At 46.3% G+C, this 18346-nt stretch overlaps 1 protein-coding gene across 1 annotated transcript in view; it reads right to left on the bottom strand.

The window, feature by feature from the left end:
* Positions 1-18346, bottom strand: part of SLC9A9 (solute carrier family 9 member A9) — a 2902095-nt gene that overhangs the window by 2607247 nt on the left and 276502 nt on the right. Inside the window, exon 4 of the mRNA XM_085633573.1 lies at positions 15363-15439. Coding sequence (XP_085489699.1) covers positions 15363-15439 — 77 coding nt within the window. The remainder of the gene's footprint in view (positions 1-15362; positions 15440-18346) is intronic.

The raw sequence follows: 18346 nt of genomic DNA, 5'->3' as shown, positions 1-18346 counted from the left end.
AGAATGCAAAAGATATACAAAGATGGGCCTACAACCTTCAGGCCGGCCGCTAGCAAACAGTGAGAGCATAAAATACAGTCATTAAACACAAGCGGCAAGTGATAAAGGTCCCAGAAGTCGAGGGAAGCGTTGGCGGCCACACCGGCCGGACCCACCAAATGGCGGTTCCATTTTTTATAAGAAACCACAAACAAATCCACAAGGCAGCAAAAGTCAAAGCAGCATTATGAGCTCCCCTGGGGAGGACCCTACCGATCCACAGGAATAGGGGGGGGGGACAGGCCGGGACAGAAACAAAGTAGACACAATGCCCAGAACCAAGGTGACAAGCAGACTAGGGAGACTGGGCCACTGCCAAGTCAGGCGTCAGCGGCGGGGTACAAATCCCGCCACGATAGGAGTTCCAGGGGCCCCACACCTTCACCCATTTCCCAGGCTTACCTCTCGCCACATACACTACCTTCTCCCGAAACATACACCAATCCATGTTGTCCTTCCACACCGAAACCGTTGGTGACCTCTGGGAGCCCCACAATTGTGCTATGTCACGCTTGGCCACCATATATCCCAGAGTCACCCACCACGTCTGCGGCACTGTATAATCAGTCGGCTCCCACACATTTAGCAGACATCTCCTAGCCTCGGGAAACAGCGCCACATGCGTGACCGCTTGCAACACCGCATGTACACCACGCCAGAATCGCGCCACCTCCGGGCATTCCCACAAAATATGGATGAAGGTCCCTAACGAACCACACCCACGCTTACACAGCCCATCCACGGCATATCCCATACGCATCAGACCCGGCCCCGAAACATAGACCCTGTGGAGTATTTTGAGCTGGACGAAGCGAAGGCGGGCCGGTATGGCCACCTCTTTCGGGGAGGCCACCGCAGACACCCAGTCCTCGTCATCCAGCTCCAATCCATCGGCGGCCCATGCCTCACGAAGGCCAGTCAGCAGTCCCGAGCGATCGTTGAAGAGCTTTTTATAAATCAATGAGATAGTGCCATCCGGTACATGCCCATCTAGCACTCTATCTTCCAGAGGGGAGCACTCCGGGATGGAGGCAACATCCGGGAATACAGAACACAGCGCGTGACGAACCTGTACATATCGGAAGTACTCCCTGTCCTGCAGCTGGAATTCCTTCTGCAGCACATCGAACGTTTTGAATCCCCCCCTCATCCAGAGATCGCCCACCCTGCTGATGCCTATCATGTCCCACTTCTCAAAGCCTTTCGAGGTCCACAAGCAGCCCAGTCGCTCAGATGCATACAGTGGCGTCGCCCGGGTCAACCGATCCTTCCACCCCCTAGCCAAGTTTGCAGCGTGCCACACCTGTACCGCGACCCGTGTAGGGCCCGTCAAACGTGCGTCGAGCGATGTAGAGTAAAGCGCACGATTGTAGTCGCCACCCGGCAGTAACAGTTTGTCCATTTCAAAAGCCGGGTTAAGGGCGGGCCCATAAAGGCCGTGGTTTATCGCAGCCAGCTGGGAGGCCCAGTAATACCGTTTGATGTCCGGGAGGGCGACCCCCCCGTCATACCACGGGAGCGTCAGCTTCGCGAGGGCGATACGCGGCCTCCCATCCCAAAACAGGTGGCGCTGCAGACCCTCCACCTCCCGAAAGTAGCGCGCCGGGACGACGTCCATCGTGTTTTGTAAAGCGTATAAGAAACGTGGCAACGACATCATCTTAAACAGTGCCGCACGGCCGAGCGGCGAGAGCGGCAAGCGCCTCCAACGCGCCACATCCTCCTTCAGGCGCTGGAGGGGGGGGAGTAGGTTCTGTTTATTTCGGGCCGCAGCGTCCAGGGTAATAAAGATACCCAGGTACTTAAATCCCTGCGGAGCAACCTGGATAGGTCAACCCCGTGGAAGGATAGGAGCCTCCCCCGAGAGGACATACACACAGGATTTAGCCCAGTTGATAACTAAGCCGGAGTTGCGGCCGAATGAACGCAACACATCCACTAACACAATCAGTGATTTGCGCGGGGAAGCAAGGTACAAAAGAATATCGTCCGCGTAAAGGGATACACGATCCTCATACTCGGGGGTCCATCGGAGACCACGAATCGAAGGGTGCCACCGCAGCCACTCCGCCAGGGGCTCCAAGGCAAGCGCAAAAAGGAGCGGCGACAGCGGGCAACCCTGCCGCGTGCCCCTGCCCAGTTCAAACGGCGCCGATACTCTACCATTCACCGCCACCTGCACCAGCGGTCCGGAATACAACAGTTTCACCCAGCCAATGAATCCCGGGCCAAACCCAAACTTAGCCAGCATCGCCCAAATATATGGCCACTCAAGCGTGTCGAACGCCATAGTGGCGTCCAAGGACGCCAAAATGGCTGGCTCTCGTATGAACGGGACCCTCGCGAGCACCCCGTGCAGACACCGCAAGTTAAGCGCGGTGGTGCGATGAGGGATAAAGCCGGACTGGTCCTGGTGGATCAGATCGCACACCACGCCAACCAGCCGATTAGCCAGCACCTTGGCGAGAATTTTCGGCTCCGCATTCAACAGCGAAATGGGCCTGTAAGACGCGACCCGATCCCGCGGCCTCCCCTCCTTATGAATAACCACAATAGTAGCAAGACGCTGGTCCAGCGGGAGGGAACCCGCCGACCGGGCCGCGAGGAACATAGCACGGAGATGCGGAGCCAGCGTATCCGGTCGTAATTTGTACAATTCAATGGGAAGGCCATTAGGACCCATGGCCTTGCCAGAGGCGACCGAACGTATGGCGAGGGCAATCTCCTCAGATGTCGGGGCCGCGTCCAACGACAATTTATCCTCCTCCGAAAGGGAAGGCAGCGCAATGTCTTTAAGCAGGTCATGGGAATCCTCTTCCGAGCGGGAAGATACCGGGGAATACACCCCACGGAAATACTCAGCGAAACAATCAACAATTTCCTCCGGCTCAGTGACACACACACCATCCAGTCTCTCAATCGACGGGACAACTCGACTCGCTCTCTCCTTTTTATCCAGCCACGCAATCAATTTACCAGCCTTATCACCCACATCATACAGTCGCCCCTGTTGCTCTCTACTCAGGCCCCTGGCTGCCTCCGTGACTAGGGCCTTGTAGTCCGCCTGTTTGAGTCGGAGAGCATGCAGTTTGTCATCCGTTACCCCACACTCCAGATCACCCTCCAACTCAGTTATCTCAGATTCGATACGGGTCACCTCCTCCCGCACGCGCCTCCGGGAATGGGAAATGAGGGACAGGGCCTCCCCCCGGAGTACCGTCTTAAACGCCTCCCACAAAGAAACCGCAGACGACACAGACCCCACATTGTCATCAAAATATCGCTCAAGAGATTTAACCAAATCAGCGCGAATTGTGGGGTCACGCAGGTACCAGGAATTAATCGGGACCACCCTCCCCTCCCCCCTCGGGACAATGTCGAAGTGCAACAGGAGCGGGGAGTGATCTGAAATACCCCGAGCCAGATGTCGTACCTCCCCGACCCTCCCTGCCTGTGCTGCTGGCATCAGAACATAATCAAGCCTCGAAAGACTACCATGAGCCCCGGAATGAAAGGTGTATTGTATCTGCGTAGGGTGTTTCAGACGCCAACAATCCACCAGCCCCAGGGTATCCAAGAGGCCAGATAACCAAGCTTGGGCACGGGGGAGATCCCTGGGAGGGTGACGATCCTCAGTTCCGGAAATTACAGCGTTAAAATCCCCCCCAACCACTAGAATCCCCTCCGGCAGGCCAAGGAGAAGGCGTCCCAAATCAGCAAAAGTAGTTGTCTGCAACCCTGGCGGGACATAAACAGAAACCAAAACAATCACTTTACCCTCCAATCTACCCACCAGAGCCGTATATCGTCCCCTATCATCATGGAGCACCTCATCAACCTCCAACGGGAGCGAGGTTTTAACCATAATGCCCACACCCCTCGAACCAGATGTGAAGCCCGAGTCGGCTGCAAGGCGATAGCCCCGTCTGTTCATGGCACAAAAGGAGTTTCCAATGAGGTGTGTTTCCTGCAGAAATACTATATCGGGTGAAATTCGTTTTAAGAACTGCAGGACCACTCCCCGTTTTATCCTGTCCCCCAGTCCATTGACATTCCAGGACAAAAGGCTCAGTCCCCTACCCCCATCATAGCCAAAACCGATCAATCTCCCCCCAGAGAGCACTTTAGCGATAGCACAACAATACTTCTGCCTTGTGGTACAAATAAACAATACCCAACACCAACCCAACATCCCAAACAAAACTCCCCCCTCCCTGCACCCCTGCATGAGCCCAAACAGCCCCCCCAACTTGCAGTGTGCCTGTCGCCCCTGTGTAAACTAAACTACAAAGACCCCCTAGAGGAGGAAAGAGAACCCCCTCGAGACACAGCACCACCTCCAACGGAGGGGAAACAAGACACAACAGTCAAGAGACCCTAAGCCTGGCCGAAAGGTGGCATCATCAGGAATGAGCCCCAGTGTCAATACCTCATACCCGGTCCGGTGGGCACTCTCCTCCCGCCGCCCCCATCCCATCCCGATCATGTCCCCCAGACAAAGTGTCCAACCAGTCCCCGGCCATCTCAGGACGGTCAAAAAAGTGAGTGCGACCATCAGCCTCCACACGCAGCCTGGCCGGGAAAAGCATGGCGTATTTTAAGTTCATGTCTCGAAGCCGCCGCTTGACGCCCATGAAACTCAATCTCTGCTTCTGGACCGCCTGCGTGAAATCAGGATAAAAGTTCACCTCCATGTTCTCCAGCTTAAGCGGCCCTTGCAGTCTGGAAGCTTGCAAAATCGCATCCCTGTCCCGAAAGTTGAAGATACGGGCAATAAGAGGCCGCGGAGGAGCTCCGACCTTCGGTCTGCCGCCAGGAACTCTATGGGCCCTCTCCACCGCAAAGAATTTACTCAGTCCTCGAGGCTGGAGATGGGTAGAAATCAGGTCCTCCACAAAGAGATCCGCCGCCGAGTCCTCCCGTCCCTCGGGCACTCCGATAATGCGAATGTTATTCCTCCGGGCCCTGCTCTCGGAGTCCTCCAAGCGCCGATCCGTGAGCGCACTTGCCTGCCGGAGCCGGCGCACCTCCGTCTGGAGGGCCACTACCTCAGTCGTGAGGCCCGACGCGGTATGGGCCAAGGAGTCAACCCGGTCATTTGTCTTAGATAGATCTGCTCTAACAAGGTTGACATCGATGAGGACCGCATCGAGTTTGTGCGCCAAGGTGTCGAATTGTTGGCCCACTGAGGTCTTCATCTCAGCAATGGCGCCCATGACGTCCTGCAAAGTCAGATCCGTAGGCAAATCCGGGGCATCCGGGGGACACTCGGAAGACTTGTGCGATCCGCCGGAAGACCCCTTCGGGAGGGTGTAGCGATCCATAATGTTGACTTGAGGTGCGGTGCCACGCCGGGTCGATTTGGCCTTCAGCCGAGCTCCATCCTGCTTCGTGGCCATCGTCGTGTATCTCGCACCCTCACCAGTCACGCAGTGGAGAGCAAGCAATCAAGGCCGTAAGCCCGGGGGTCACCTCAGGAAGGCGGAGCGGGTCCCCGCAGGCAGGCAGGCAGGGTCCCCTAGCGAGGCCACCACCACACAAAGAAGTCGCCGTAATCCCACTCGCGATGACGGCAAGGGGACGCGAAAGTGAAAGTGTGGGGTACGCGACTCGCCAGGCTCGGCCCGCCGTTGTTATTCACTTCGCCACTGGGTCACCCCCAAACTCGAGTCTGGGGTCGGGAGAGAAGCAGGCCGCAAACTTCAGTCGATGCTCACCCCGGCCCCAGGGGTCCGATTCAAAAACGGAAAACGGGTACCACCTCGGCTCAGGTTCACCGACACAGTCCCCTCAACCGACTCAGGATGAAGATAGGATAAACGTAGGAGGTTGCGGAGGTCCTCGGGAGCCTCGCACCTACGCGGCCATCTTGGTTGCACGCTAGGCTCCTCCTCTCCCTCTATACATTTCTTTGTGCTGTTGGACGTCTAGTTTCTATCACTTCCTAATACCTATGTATATAATACTGTTTATTATTAAAAATAAAAAATAAAATTGATACATTTTCGTTGGACTATTTTTCCAACGTTATATTGGAGTTATTCACCACATCGTCTTCTCATTACTATGTGCTCTTTACAATCTACACCATCTCAAGATGGCGCCCTATTTTTCTGTGCAGGCATTTATTTACTTGCACTATTTGGCTTCTTGCTCATGTGATAACGTCCAAACGTGATTTACGCATTTTTCTCGCTCTACTTAAGAGTGGGACTGGGTTTAGCGCTCTTGGTGACTACAGCCTCTTTCGGTGAGTGTAGGTGGTGTTACATACGGTACGTGCTAGCTTCAGTCTTTTACTGGCTTTTTTCTTTGTTCTTGATACTTTACGACTTAGTACGCTCGTTACTTTGGAGCTTAGGTTTCTTTATTTTTCATTGTGTACTTTTAGGGAGCCGGCTTATCATGGCGTGATCTTCCCTCTTATTTTGACTTCGACAGGTATGTGGTGCTTTGCTTACACTTGATTCTCTTGGAGCTCATTTTTCAACCCCCCTTGCGCCAATTCTCATTTTCTACCTTTCTATCTTTGGCCTTCATTACGGACCACGCTAACACCAGGATTTTTATTTTATTTATTTTTTCCTTGTAGATTGCTGACCCATTACTACATGCTTCATTCTATTGTTATTTCCACTTGTATCAGTACCTCAGCAAGGATCCACCGTACAAGAACTTTTCAAGCCACACTATTCATTCTGAACAATTTTGGTTAGTGTTTTTCTTTACACTTCAGTCACTCACTGTGTTTTTTCACATACTGGTCTTTCTCTTACACATATCACTTGTTATCTTTCTAGGTTCTGATTTCTTGCATTCTCATCACTTTATATTTCCTAAAAGTGCTTAAGCGAATATTCTGATGTGTCTGGTCCACAACGTTCTGGTTATTGGTAAGCGTTACTGTGCTCTCGTCCATTTTCGATGTTTTTCCTACCAGTATTTCATTTTCCTCATTTTCCTGTTTTTACCACTGAAATTATTTGTCACATTTTACACACATCACCTTTCTTGTGTGTTACTTTCTGTTAACCAGCTATAGGTTGTCTTTAATGTGACATCTTATGCGGTACTTTTTAGTTTCTTATTAGATTATTTTCAATATTACTCTTTATGAGTTTACCTTACCGTGGATCCTTGAGATATTTATTTATCTTTATCTCTCAGGATCCACAGAACCTTTTTACTTTTAAACTTTCTCCATTCTCTACCAGCTTCTCTGGCTATTACCTGCTGGTCTTAGATACGGTTTCCTGTACAGCTACTTTACTGGTTTCGTTAGTTTTTTATTTTATTTTTTCTTGTTTATTTTTACTCATTCCTCCTTAGGTTCTGACGCATCACCGTATTCTGCGAGACTACTTACTTTTTGCGGTCTTCTACTACTGATCAAATTGGTGCGTGTTACTTTGGCGTAACTTTATTCTTATTTATTCTTCTTTCTTGCCATTCTTTACCTATATTATCAGGCTTATCTCTACTGCTACATTTGCTTCCTTTCTTTTACCATTTGAGGTGGCAGGGTCTTTTTTCTCTTTTCTACCATACGGTGGCTCGTCTGATACTTGCTTCACTTTTCACCACACACAAGGTCTTCTTATGTATTTGTTCACAGTGCTAGGTGTGTCTTGGCTCTTCTTTTACCTTGACTCTTTTTGTCACTATTATTTTATTACATACATTACCTCTATCTCTTCTCATCTTGTACCGGAACTTTCTCACTTTTTACTGTTTTTACTGCTCACTGTTGGTCTTCCAACCTTATATATGGGTTTGGAATATTCTTTTTATTTTAGCATTCACATGCTCATTACTTGCTTTTGAAGTCTCACTACTGATGTATATTTTCAATTTTCCAGCCTTGAAAAAGTCTGCACACCTATTGTGGTACAGACGAAACACGTGTTGGCCTGTTTTTCACTTGTTGCTGGGAACTGTCGTACTCAAGAACAATAAAAGAAGACTTGTATACATCGCTTGTGGATATGCCTTATGAATAACACATTTGTTACGTTTTTCTGTTTGACTTTAAGCAGACACTACCGCTTATAACTGTATTTAGGAAGTGCTTTTACTGAATGTTCCTTATGCCCATTTTCTAAAACTATTTAGCAACCTTCAACCTTTCAGGTCTGTGAGTGAACTGGGCTTAATCCTGCTTTTCCCCTTTATCCAGTTAGATGGGAGAGTAGATCCTTCCACTATCTAGGTCTCCGAATATTTAATGTCGAGCAGGATCTCCTTGATGGTAACCTCACAACTGCCCCAACACTACTTTTAGCCCAGGTCGCATTTTGGTGGTCCCTCTTGATCTCAATCTTGGGCCGCACTGCACTCGCTAAAATGGCAGTGCTTTCAAGGCTTCTTTATCATTGTGCTAACCGCACGATAATTCCTTGGCAAAAATTGTTTTTCAACCTTGATACCCTGCTGGGTGACCTCATCTGACACAATTGTAGCCACAGCGTTACCTAACTACACCTTCTGCCACATCATTGGAAATTCGGTGCTCCCCGCTTTTAAATGTATTACCATGCTACCCAGTTACAACGGCTTTCCCGCTGGATAGCCGGTCACCTCCGAACAGATACCAGTGTTCTCGCCTAGGCTGCAGTCCTGGCCCTAACGGCTTTGAGCGCTCATCCCACAAGAGACCTCCCCCGCCTACTGTGGGTGGCTTTACACTGTCTTACCAGAAGCTGTGAGTTGATTATGAATCTCCCTTACTATGCCCCCACCATCCCGTTCCTAAGGTCTCTGGTAGTTTACCCATGTGAGAGCTATAAGTATGGGATCAAGTGGGTCTTTCCACCTAGAGAGACGTTTTTCAGGATGGACAGTTCTTTGAGGCCAACATTGAACAATATAACCTCCAGAGACGACAATTTTTGGTTTATGACCTACTCCTTCACTTCGGTTACCGGAAGATAACTCGTCAGCTGGCTGAACAGGGTGCTAGTTGCTCATACCCAGATGGCACTGCAATACCTGTGTGACACTGTGACCGGATGCGTGAAGTGGGTGCTAAGAAACCTGCTCAGGATGGTTTCAAACTGCGTTATAACTCCTTTATTTAGACATGTAAAGTTATTTATTTGTCAACGGAGCACAATCCTTGTTCAGGTGTTCCAACATCTTCTTTCTCTTTCAGGTTCTTAGGCGTTCCTCCCCTCCAGCACCCTCGACAGAAACAAAGAAGCCGGTAAGTGTCTGCCCTTGTTTACCAGAAAGGGGGAGTATTCGCGCTACTATGGGGAGGGGGCTGCGCGTTTAGCTACCTATTTATGATACCGCAAAAAATATATATATTTGAAAGTCTCAAAACAAATATTGAACTGGCTTTGACCTTTGTATCCCTCTTCTCTTCACCTGCAGAAGAAGGCGTCTATCGGTTTACCCCTTTTCTTTAGCTTATACTTTTATTCTCTCTCTCCCTCCCTTTCCTGTTCCTTTTCTCCTATTTATTTGGTTAGCTCCATTCTTGGAGGTATCCTTTTTTTCTTCTTTCTTCCCTGTTCTGTGATTCCCCTTTTTTTTTCTTTTTGGGCGCCCCTCCCCTACTCTTCACACTTCTCTCGTACTTTGGCTTTAATGTTGGTTTCTGTTAAAGAAATTAGCACGCACCTGGTGGAGCCACGCTCCTCCTGGGACGCGGCGGGAACCTTTGGCTGACTGGCGGCGAGGGAACTCCTTCTCAGCTTAGTCTTCTTGGGGTCTCACATACAGCGAGGGCTCCCTCTGCTCCGCTCCTTCCCGCGTTCCTCCTCGGGGACCTTCTCTGGTACCGCTTCCTCCTGCTGCGCGTCCTTGGTCTCCGTCTTCTCTTTAGTCTTGCACAATGCGCGAGCTTCAGTCTCCTTCTTGTTCTGGGGCAGCTCTGATGACGTGACTACTCCCCTGTGCCTGACTTCCGAGCCAGGCAAGGAGGAACGGACTGTCGGTTGCCTTGCCATCACCGGGTTGGTGACAGACACCTGGGAGGCGGACGTCAGCAGGGCTTTAAATGCCAAGGAATTGTCTAGAGCTCTGGAGTACCCCCTTAGGGTTCCCAGTAATATACGCTGCAACTTATACTGGTTTATATTTTACACAGGGCATGTGCTGCCCCCAGTGGATTCATAGAATATTTCCGGAGGCCTTGGTCCAATGCATTCACTGTAGCTCCCCAGCGGTGTACCTTAAACATGTGCGGTCGGATTGCCTGAGTCTGCGTACTTATTGGGTGGAGGTCACACAGAAGATCTCAAGACACCACAGGCCTAAAATGGTTGGACTCACAGGAGGCAGGAGCTCTGTGACTTACAAGTGATCAAAGAAACAAAAGACATGCCCCAGGCCCTAGTGCTGGCAAAGTGGGCAATCACACTGAAATAGAAAACTGTGACAACCCCGTAGTGCAGCTTGGAGGAGTGTTGTAATCCTATGGGCACAGGCTGAAGCAGTAGCCCTTCATAGGGAGGAGGCCAGAGGGCTTCAACACCACCTGCTTGTGATTCCACACATTCAATACTCCGGACGTGGTAGTAGAGCCTTTTCTTATGTGGCTCCCTCCATATGGAACAGTCTGCCTTTTTCTCTTGAACCTGTCCTAACTACTCCAATTTCAGGAAATCATTAAAAACATTACTGTTTTAAATTGCATACATTGGCTCGAATTTGACCGAGCACCGAGATGCCCCTGCTGGGGTGATTTGTGCGCTATATCAAATTGTGGTATTAATAATAAAAATATTAATAGTTTCTATCCCAGTTTGTGGATCCTTGGGTGGATGATAACATGCCCTCATGAGTTTCCCTTTCTGGCGCTGCCCCTCTGCATGTTTTTGCGGATGGCTCGTATGCCCACAGACTTTTGGGTTTCTGGCCTGAGTCGACCATGCGGCATGTGAGGAGAATGTATGCTCCCTCTTATTCCTTTATTGACAATTTCTAAAAGTATTTACCTATTGCTCCTTTTCTAACATCTGTCAAGGCCCTTCCCAAAAGGTTGGGTTCCATTACGCAGCTCCATGCTGTCCCCACCTTATTCTTGTACCATCCTCATTACCTGTTCAGGAGTAGCCCGATATATCACCTATACACCCCTGTCCTTCCCATTACCAGTTTGCAAAAGGTCCTTCCATCGTTAGACACACGCACCAACATACCTTTCTTTAGATCTCCTTAGCGGTGTTCCCGTCCGGTATTTGTTTCACAATTGTTTACACCCTGGGGCCACAAGCTATGACCATGAATATGCATAACCCTCTTTGACTCCAAAGCACCCCACTTGCTATCCAGGTGGTTCTTGTTATCTTAATGTATGTTATGTTGTTACTTGCAAAATCAAAAACAACACATTTTTTTAAAAAGTAATAATTTTGCACCGCACATCTCCATTTATTGCACATGCCATATGTGTGGAGTGTGAATGTGGTCTTTCCTCCATTTGAAGGTGGTTGATGGAGTAAATGAGCCACAACAGTTTTTTAATGGTCAGCAAGGAGAACAGAAAGAACAGGGCACACAGTGATGTGAACAACAAATAGATGCATGCCTAGTAGGGCGAGCAGCCGCGTAGGGAATGAGCCCCATATCACATGCAAGAAAAGAAGTTATCAGAGCATTGCATGAAACAAAAAAGACATGCTGGGTAACAGTGGAGGGACAGTGTCAACAGTGCATGCCTCTCAGTTGCCAATCAGAGAAAAGACTGTGTGGAATATTTCAGGGGGGTTAAGACTGCATCTGTTATACGACTGGATTAATTATATACCTATTATGTTAGAAAAATGAGCAGCACTAAACTAGTCCTTGGGTACTCTAGTCTTTTCCTGGTACACATATAGGTCTTCTTGAATATTCCCACAGAGCAACCCGTTCTTAGGAACCTCAGACCTCTTGAGTCACAGGCTTTCTGTGTATTAACAATGTTGTCCTTTCTTGTTAACCATACTCGTTGGCCAGGAGACACATTTTATAAATCGTCCCTATAATTGTTTTTTCTCTAGGAGTAAGCTAGCTAACTACATTTGTGTTTTGCTTCCAATGATGACAGACTGCACGACACAGCCGGCAGGGACCGTGTGGCAGCATGAAAATCTGCTTACCGGCACGTTCATGCCAAGTGAACATAAAACACTTTGTCGTTTAATTGAAGTTTCAGAATGAAATATATAATCACATAACCACAGATTGTTTTAACAGTGTAAGCAAGCTAAGCACATCAAACAAAACGCAGAGATTGATTTATATAGTTTTTGGTCTGTAAAGAGTCCAATTGTTACATTTCAAAGGAAAATGGACATGATTAGGTATGTACTCCAGTCAAATATAAAGATAAGTAAGTAAAACTAGGAATTATTTCTAAATAACAATAAAGTTAAGATATCCTTCAATCATTTCCCATTGTGTACTCATTAAAAGGAAGAGACGCTCACAATGAACTAGTGATGACAGGACTATAGCTGATATCAACAGTTAATCAGAGTAAATTATAGGGAAGGGAAGTTCTCATACTTGAATTGACCTCACTTCAAAGGTTCAATCATGAGGCATATCCTCATATTGTTATATTATTCTACATTTCTGTACAGAACTCATCCACCATGAGTGGCTTCTTGGGAGATGACTAGCGGCTGGGGCAGGTAGAGGGTTGGAATTCTTTTTGGAAAACAACATGCATTTGTTGCTTTCTGATACCTGGGCTGGAATGTGATACATCTCAGTGCAGAACGGAGAATTTGCTGCACAGCTGGAGCTTGGATAGGAAGGATCTGCCTTGGATAGGACTCCCAATAAAGTTGATGATTTTCAGAAGAGGTCCTTGATTTGAGGTATTGTGAGACTGTTGTCAGTCAAGAAATCTCAGTCCTGAACCACTTTGACCCAGAACAGACAGGAAGATTACGGACCTTAATACATCTATTTCACTAGGGCATTTCAATTTGGAAACTTAGATTTCATCCAGAGTAAGACAGCTTCTTGTTCAACTCACAACGGTGCTTCCATTCGAGAGTTTTTTGCTATTGATTTTAACGAGCATCATCCATAGAGTTAAAGGCTTAAAAATTGACCACGGAAAAAAATGAAGTTACCAGATGAAAGAATACATTGCAAAGGTTGGGGATCAGAGATAAACCAATCTATTATTTGTAAAAGGCAGGAAAAATATACTATGGTATCAATATTTCAAGGAATACTACTTGTCAAGGTATGGTATTGTCAATGAAGCCTGTTTGCGCCAAGCAGTTAACAGGGAAGGAATAATAAATGTCAAATGCAGCAGGTAAGTCAAGCAAAATATGTGCAAGGACATTAATATGTACAAGGAAATCACCCTGTGGGTTTCCTCTTCACTTCCTCTTTCGCTAATAGGGATCTTAATAGAGGCCTTTGGAACTATGTAAATGCAGTGAACTATATGATCGAAATGTGACTTTGTCTGTCCTCCTTCCAACATGTTGGTAAGGAGTTCTACTCCTGCTTGTTCCTAAGAAGGAAGACTGGAATGATCCCAGAGACTTATTTCCATGCTATTCCCAGTCCTCCAACAAACACCTTTTCTAAAGTGTTTCTGAATGAACTGAAGAACCGTAACTCCAACGCAGTGAACCTCTTTATGAAAACTGGGTTCCGAAAAAGAATATTCACGCTTCCCAATCAAGCAGTATTTGCAACAAAGGCTTGTGGGACAGGAAATTGAGTGCTTTCCTTCTGCACTTTTGTTTTTGTCACTTCCTTATGGCTTTTAATAAGTTATATTGATTTATTTGTTGGAACAGCTTTTGCACTGGCTGATCCCTGGTAGGTTAGTCATCCTTATACGAAAATTATGAACCGAAAAAAGGAGAAAAATAATAGGATGTCAGACAGGCATGCAAAATGATGGTGCACTGGCTCACAATATATCTTCGTTCTGCGAATGGAAAATGTAGTATGTTTTCCTCTGGATCCACTTAAACTTGAAGCTGGACATAAAGGGGGTCATTACGATGGCGGAAGGACCGCCACCGTCAGCTGCGTGGTGGCGGGCCTTCCGCCATCGGACCGCAATTTTCCCCCGTCACATTACGATGGCGGGGGGATCCAGACTGCGACCGTGGCAGACGTGAAGACCGTTTGCCTGTTGCCACAGAACCGCCACAGGCAAACGTTACGATTGCCTGGCTGACGGTCCGAAAGTCTAAAATGGTGTCGGTGCCTAGCAGGCACCGTCCACCAAATTAGGATGTTGTCTTCAGCCAGCCTTTCCATGGCGGCGAAACTGTACATAGGTTGCATACTCAGTCTGTATTGTTAGATGTCATTGTTGAAATGATGGATACTGGCTGGGTATGCCCCATCAAGTAAGATATGCATTTTTCAAAATATTAATAAGATATGTTGAAAATAAAACATTAAAATAGTTATATCTGCCTTCTCTGTAATCTGGATAATCTATGTTCAGATTTTCTGATGTAAAATATCAACACTCAAGTTCGCAATGCTGACTGCATGGCAGAAAAAAATCTCATTATTGATTTAAAGCACATTTAAGAATTGAATAAGTGGTTGTAAAAATGAGGTGTTATGACAACAGTGTTGGTTACTTCTTCTTCCTTTATCTAAAGTCTCATCTTTTAGTTTTCTAAAACTTGTCTTTCCTACCCAGGCTGAACTGAAAGCTATGGATGCGAAACCCAAGCAAAGGCGATATGGTTTGCTTGTCAATAAATTAAATGACCTCTCTGTAGCAATCTGTATTACAGGAAGGTCCCCATTGCCAACTGAGTGGTTTGCTCTTTAGAATTTTTTTTTTACATTTATCTGGTCAAAGATTTAAAAACACTCCAGTCTCACAATAGTACGTAGCAATTATACGTCAAGCAACAAACAGAAGATCAGGAAAGGAAGCAAATAGTATGCAAACATAAGATCTTGTGCATAAAATAAATGTTCTTTCAGAGAAGTAGCCCTTTCAGTTTTGTATCTGGGTAGACATTTATGACTCAGAGCACCATATCAGAACACAAAGATGATGATTGTAAAAAAACTGTAGAAATAAAATGTGCATTTAGAATTGTGTTTCAAATTCTACACTGCTATCAATGTTGATAACTAAATGACATAAACATGTGACTTTTGAAACTAATTGTGTGGCTACTTGCTCTTTCCGGATAGATTATATGTTACATATATTGCAAGTCGGTCAGTATACTACGACTGTAGCAAAACCAACCTGCTCCATTTAGCTATGTACAAATACTCAGTGGTAAAGGCTGTTTGGCCTCCTACCAGCAATTGTATAGTTCACAACTTACAATTAAACAAGTCATCACTATTAAACTCTTACTTTCACTTACCCAATGACAAGGCAAGAAATGGCAGTTCCTAAAAATGCATATGTAATGATCGATCCCAAATTCCGAAAAAAATGTCTCTGTAAAAAAAGGCAATGATAAATTAATGTTATACGTAAAAGATTGTTAAAAATTCTGATGCAAGCTTTTGATATGACTGTAGTCATTAAGCTACTTGGATGCCTAAATATGTTTTGGGTTTTTTCTCTTCTTAGTTTCCTGTGAATCACCTCATATATTTATAGTCCTGTTATACGTGAAGGGTTTCAGTGACAATGTGGCTAAGCCCAGCTATTGACATTTTTTAATGAAATAAAAAACAATAGGACAGTTTTTAAGCAAAAAAATGAAAATATGAAAAGGCATCCTGCTTTTTAAGGTGCTGAAAACTTTAAAGAATATAAAAATCTTAATTTTTAATGGAAATTCATTACATTCACTTGCATCTCATAAGCAAAATTAAGACTGTTGTAATGCTTATTCCTATACATAGAATATTCATGCATAGCAGGCCCGACGTTTTATTAAAGTAAATTCAGGCAGCTGCCTCACTGCAGCAACGAACTATTCAGAAGAGGACACAATAATGCAATAAACAGGCTCGAAAATAGCCTTTTGACGTGTGGAACTAAGCTGGTACATATCCATTAGAAGGAGCTAAGAAAAGTTTCTACACACATGTAAATTTACGCTCTCAGTTTGACTTGCAAAGAGAAATTTCCAACCTAGAAAGAGTGAAAATTTAACCTATTGCTTAACAACAAGGCTGCAATAATTTGCTGTTATAGCTCAAAATGAACAGCTCCATTATGCGTGAGGCTATCATCGATAACTCGCAACCGTCATCTTTTTCTCCCGTGATCACACCCACTTAAAGTACACATTTCAACATCTTTCAAAAATGAACTTGAAACAAATGCTAAATGAGGCAAAACATGTCAAAAAGCTCTTTCTATCCATGCTCAACACAGTCTATCCATGCTAAGCATGCTGGGTCAAGGGTTTCATACCCTCACTGGCTGCTGATGCAAGCTGCTTGCACCACAACTCTCTTCTACGGGGATTGGGAAGAGCCCCGATGATGTAGGCGGTGCTGACTTCACTGCTGAAGTAGTCTTCTGCAGACCATATGGCACTAGCCAACTATAGACCAATTTCAAACCTACAGTTCATGAGCTAAACCTCTGTAGCGGAAATCACAAAATAACTCCAAGTGTACATGGGAAACAACACAAATATGTAAAATCATCTTGAGGCTAGAAAGTGGTATAAAATCTATGATTTATGCCTTCTGTCGACCCCAGGTGAGGATCAGTTTGCAGTCTTCCTCCTCCAAGTGGATCACTATATTCAATGAAACTGACAAAAAGAATGTGACATACATCTCTGGCCTGGAATAGCTCCCTCCTATCTAAGAGGAGTCTAACTATGAGGATCGGTTCAACCAAATTCAGCTGGAAACCCTTTATGTGTATTTGCAAGCAAGGGATCATAGCTATCCCACTCATGTTTAATGTGCATAAAAGTCCTTACACCCACGTTATTACTCACAAGCGCCTTGATAAGCAGATACATGCAAATGGCACTGATAGACATCTCCAACTGGAGAGGGACTCAGGAGACCTGTACGTTTTCTCTCTACAGCACACAGTATTCAGCAGGAATTGCGGGTAAAAATCAAGGCAGTCTAGGGGACAGGGGCATTCATTCACACTTTGGTGAAAACACTGCAAGTGATGTGGGGATTGTGACATGGGGTGTAGGACACTGCAGGTTGCAAGCAAAAGACATTATAGAAGCCTTTTTGACACACTCTATGTCTGGCAACACTTCACTCCATCTCCTTGTGTTTGCTTTGTTCGCCCTACGTTGGCAGAGTATGCCCAGATTGGGTCCCTTGCTCACTTTGCCTCTGGATTCAAGCTAGCTTGGCTGATGAGGGGTGTTACCCCGAAGCCAGTTCCAGTATTCTTGTTTCCGGTCCAGGGAGGACCTGGCTTGGCAGTTCGGGCTGGACTGTTCCCATTAGGCAAAGGGTCAAGACTGATTTGCATAATGTTGGGTCTGAACTGGGGTGGCGAAGTGAGCTAAAGAACGATGATGGATTCAACTCAGATCTGTGACTGGAGGTGAGTGCCTGAAAAGTTTCAACGCTCCGTCCATCATCTCCTTGTGTTTGCTTTGTTTGCCCTAAGTTGGCAGGGTATGCCCAGACATGGGTCCTTTGCTCCCTTTTTCCTCTGGATTCAAGTTAGCCTGGCTGATGAGGGATTTTACCCCGAAACCAGTCCCAGGATGCTTGTTTCTGGTCCAGGGAAGCCTGGCTTGGCAGTTCGGGCTGGACTGTTCCCATGAGGAAGAGAGTCAACACTGATTTGCATATAGTTGTGTCTGGACTGGGGTTGCTCACCAACAGAACAACCATTTCATCAAACTGGCAAGAACCTTTGGGGGGATTTAGAGTTTGGCAGACAGAGTACTTCATTCCAAATGTTCTGTTATGTGTGATATGAGATAGACTAGGATTGTGGTTTTCTGCTGTGTATGTGTTTTTCTCCATTATGGTGATCCCTTTTATAAAATAAAAACACACACAATTAGTCAATTTCTTCATTAATCCCTTTGGGATTACAACAATACAGTGCATGTATTCATCATATTTCCTTGAGAGCTGACATTTCTGCCAGTCTCTTTCCCTTAATGGTTTGGTAGAAGGTCAATAATTTGGAACCTCATTTGTGAGCAACTAAGCTGAATTAGCAAACTATCTTGCTACTAGAGGGATTTGGCATTGTGTATGAATTTTAGAATGGTGTTCACTGAACCTTACTTTAACTGTTCTAGACGTTTGTCTAGTGGTTGCTACAGGGCAATTGAGAATATAGATAACAAATTCAGGATTACATATCTAATCTTAAAAATATGCATAACTATGGGTGCTAGATCCTTTCTGGATTCACTGAAAATTATATTTTGAGCAGGTAAGC

The sequence above is a fragment of the Triturus cristatus genome, chromosome 11, assembly GCF_964204655.1.
Source record: "Triturus cristatus chromosome 11, aTriCri1.1, whole genome shotgun sequence".
Taxonomy (NCBI): domain Eukaryota; kingdom Metazoa; phylum Chordata; class Amphibia; order Caudata; family Salamandridae; genus Triturus; species Triturus cristatus.
This window is presented reverse-complemented; position numbering and strand designations above follow the sequence as displayed.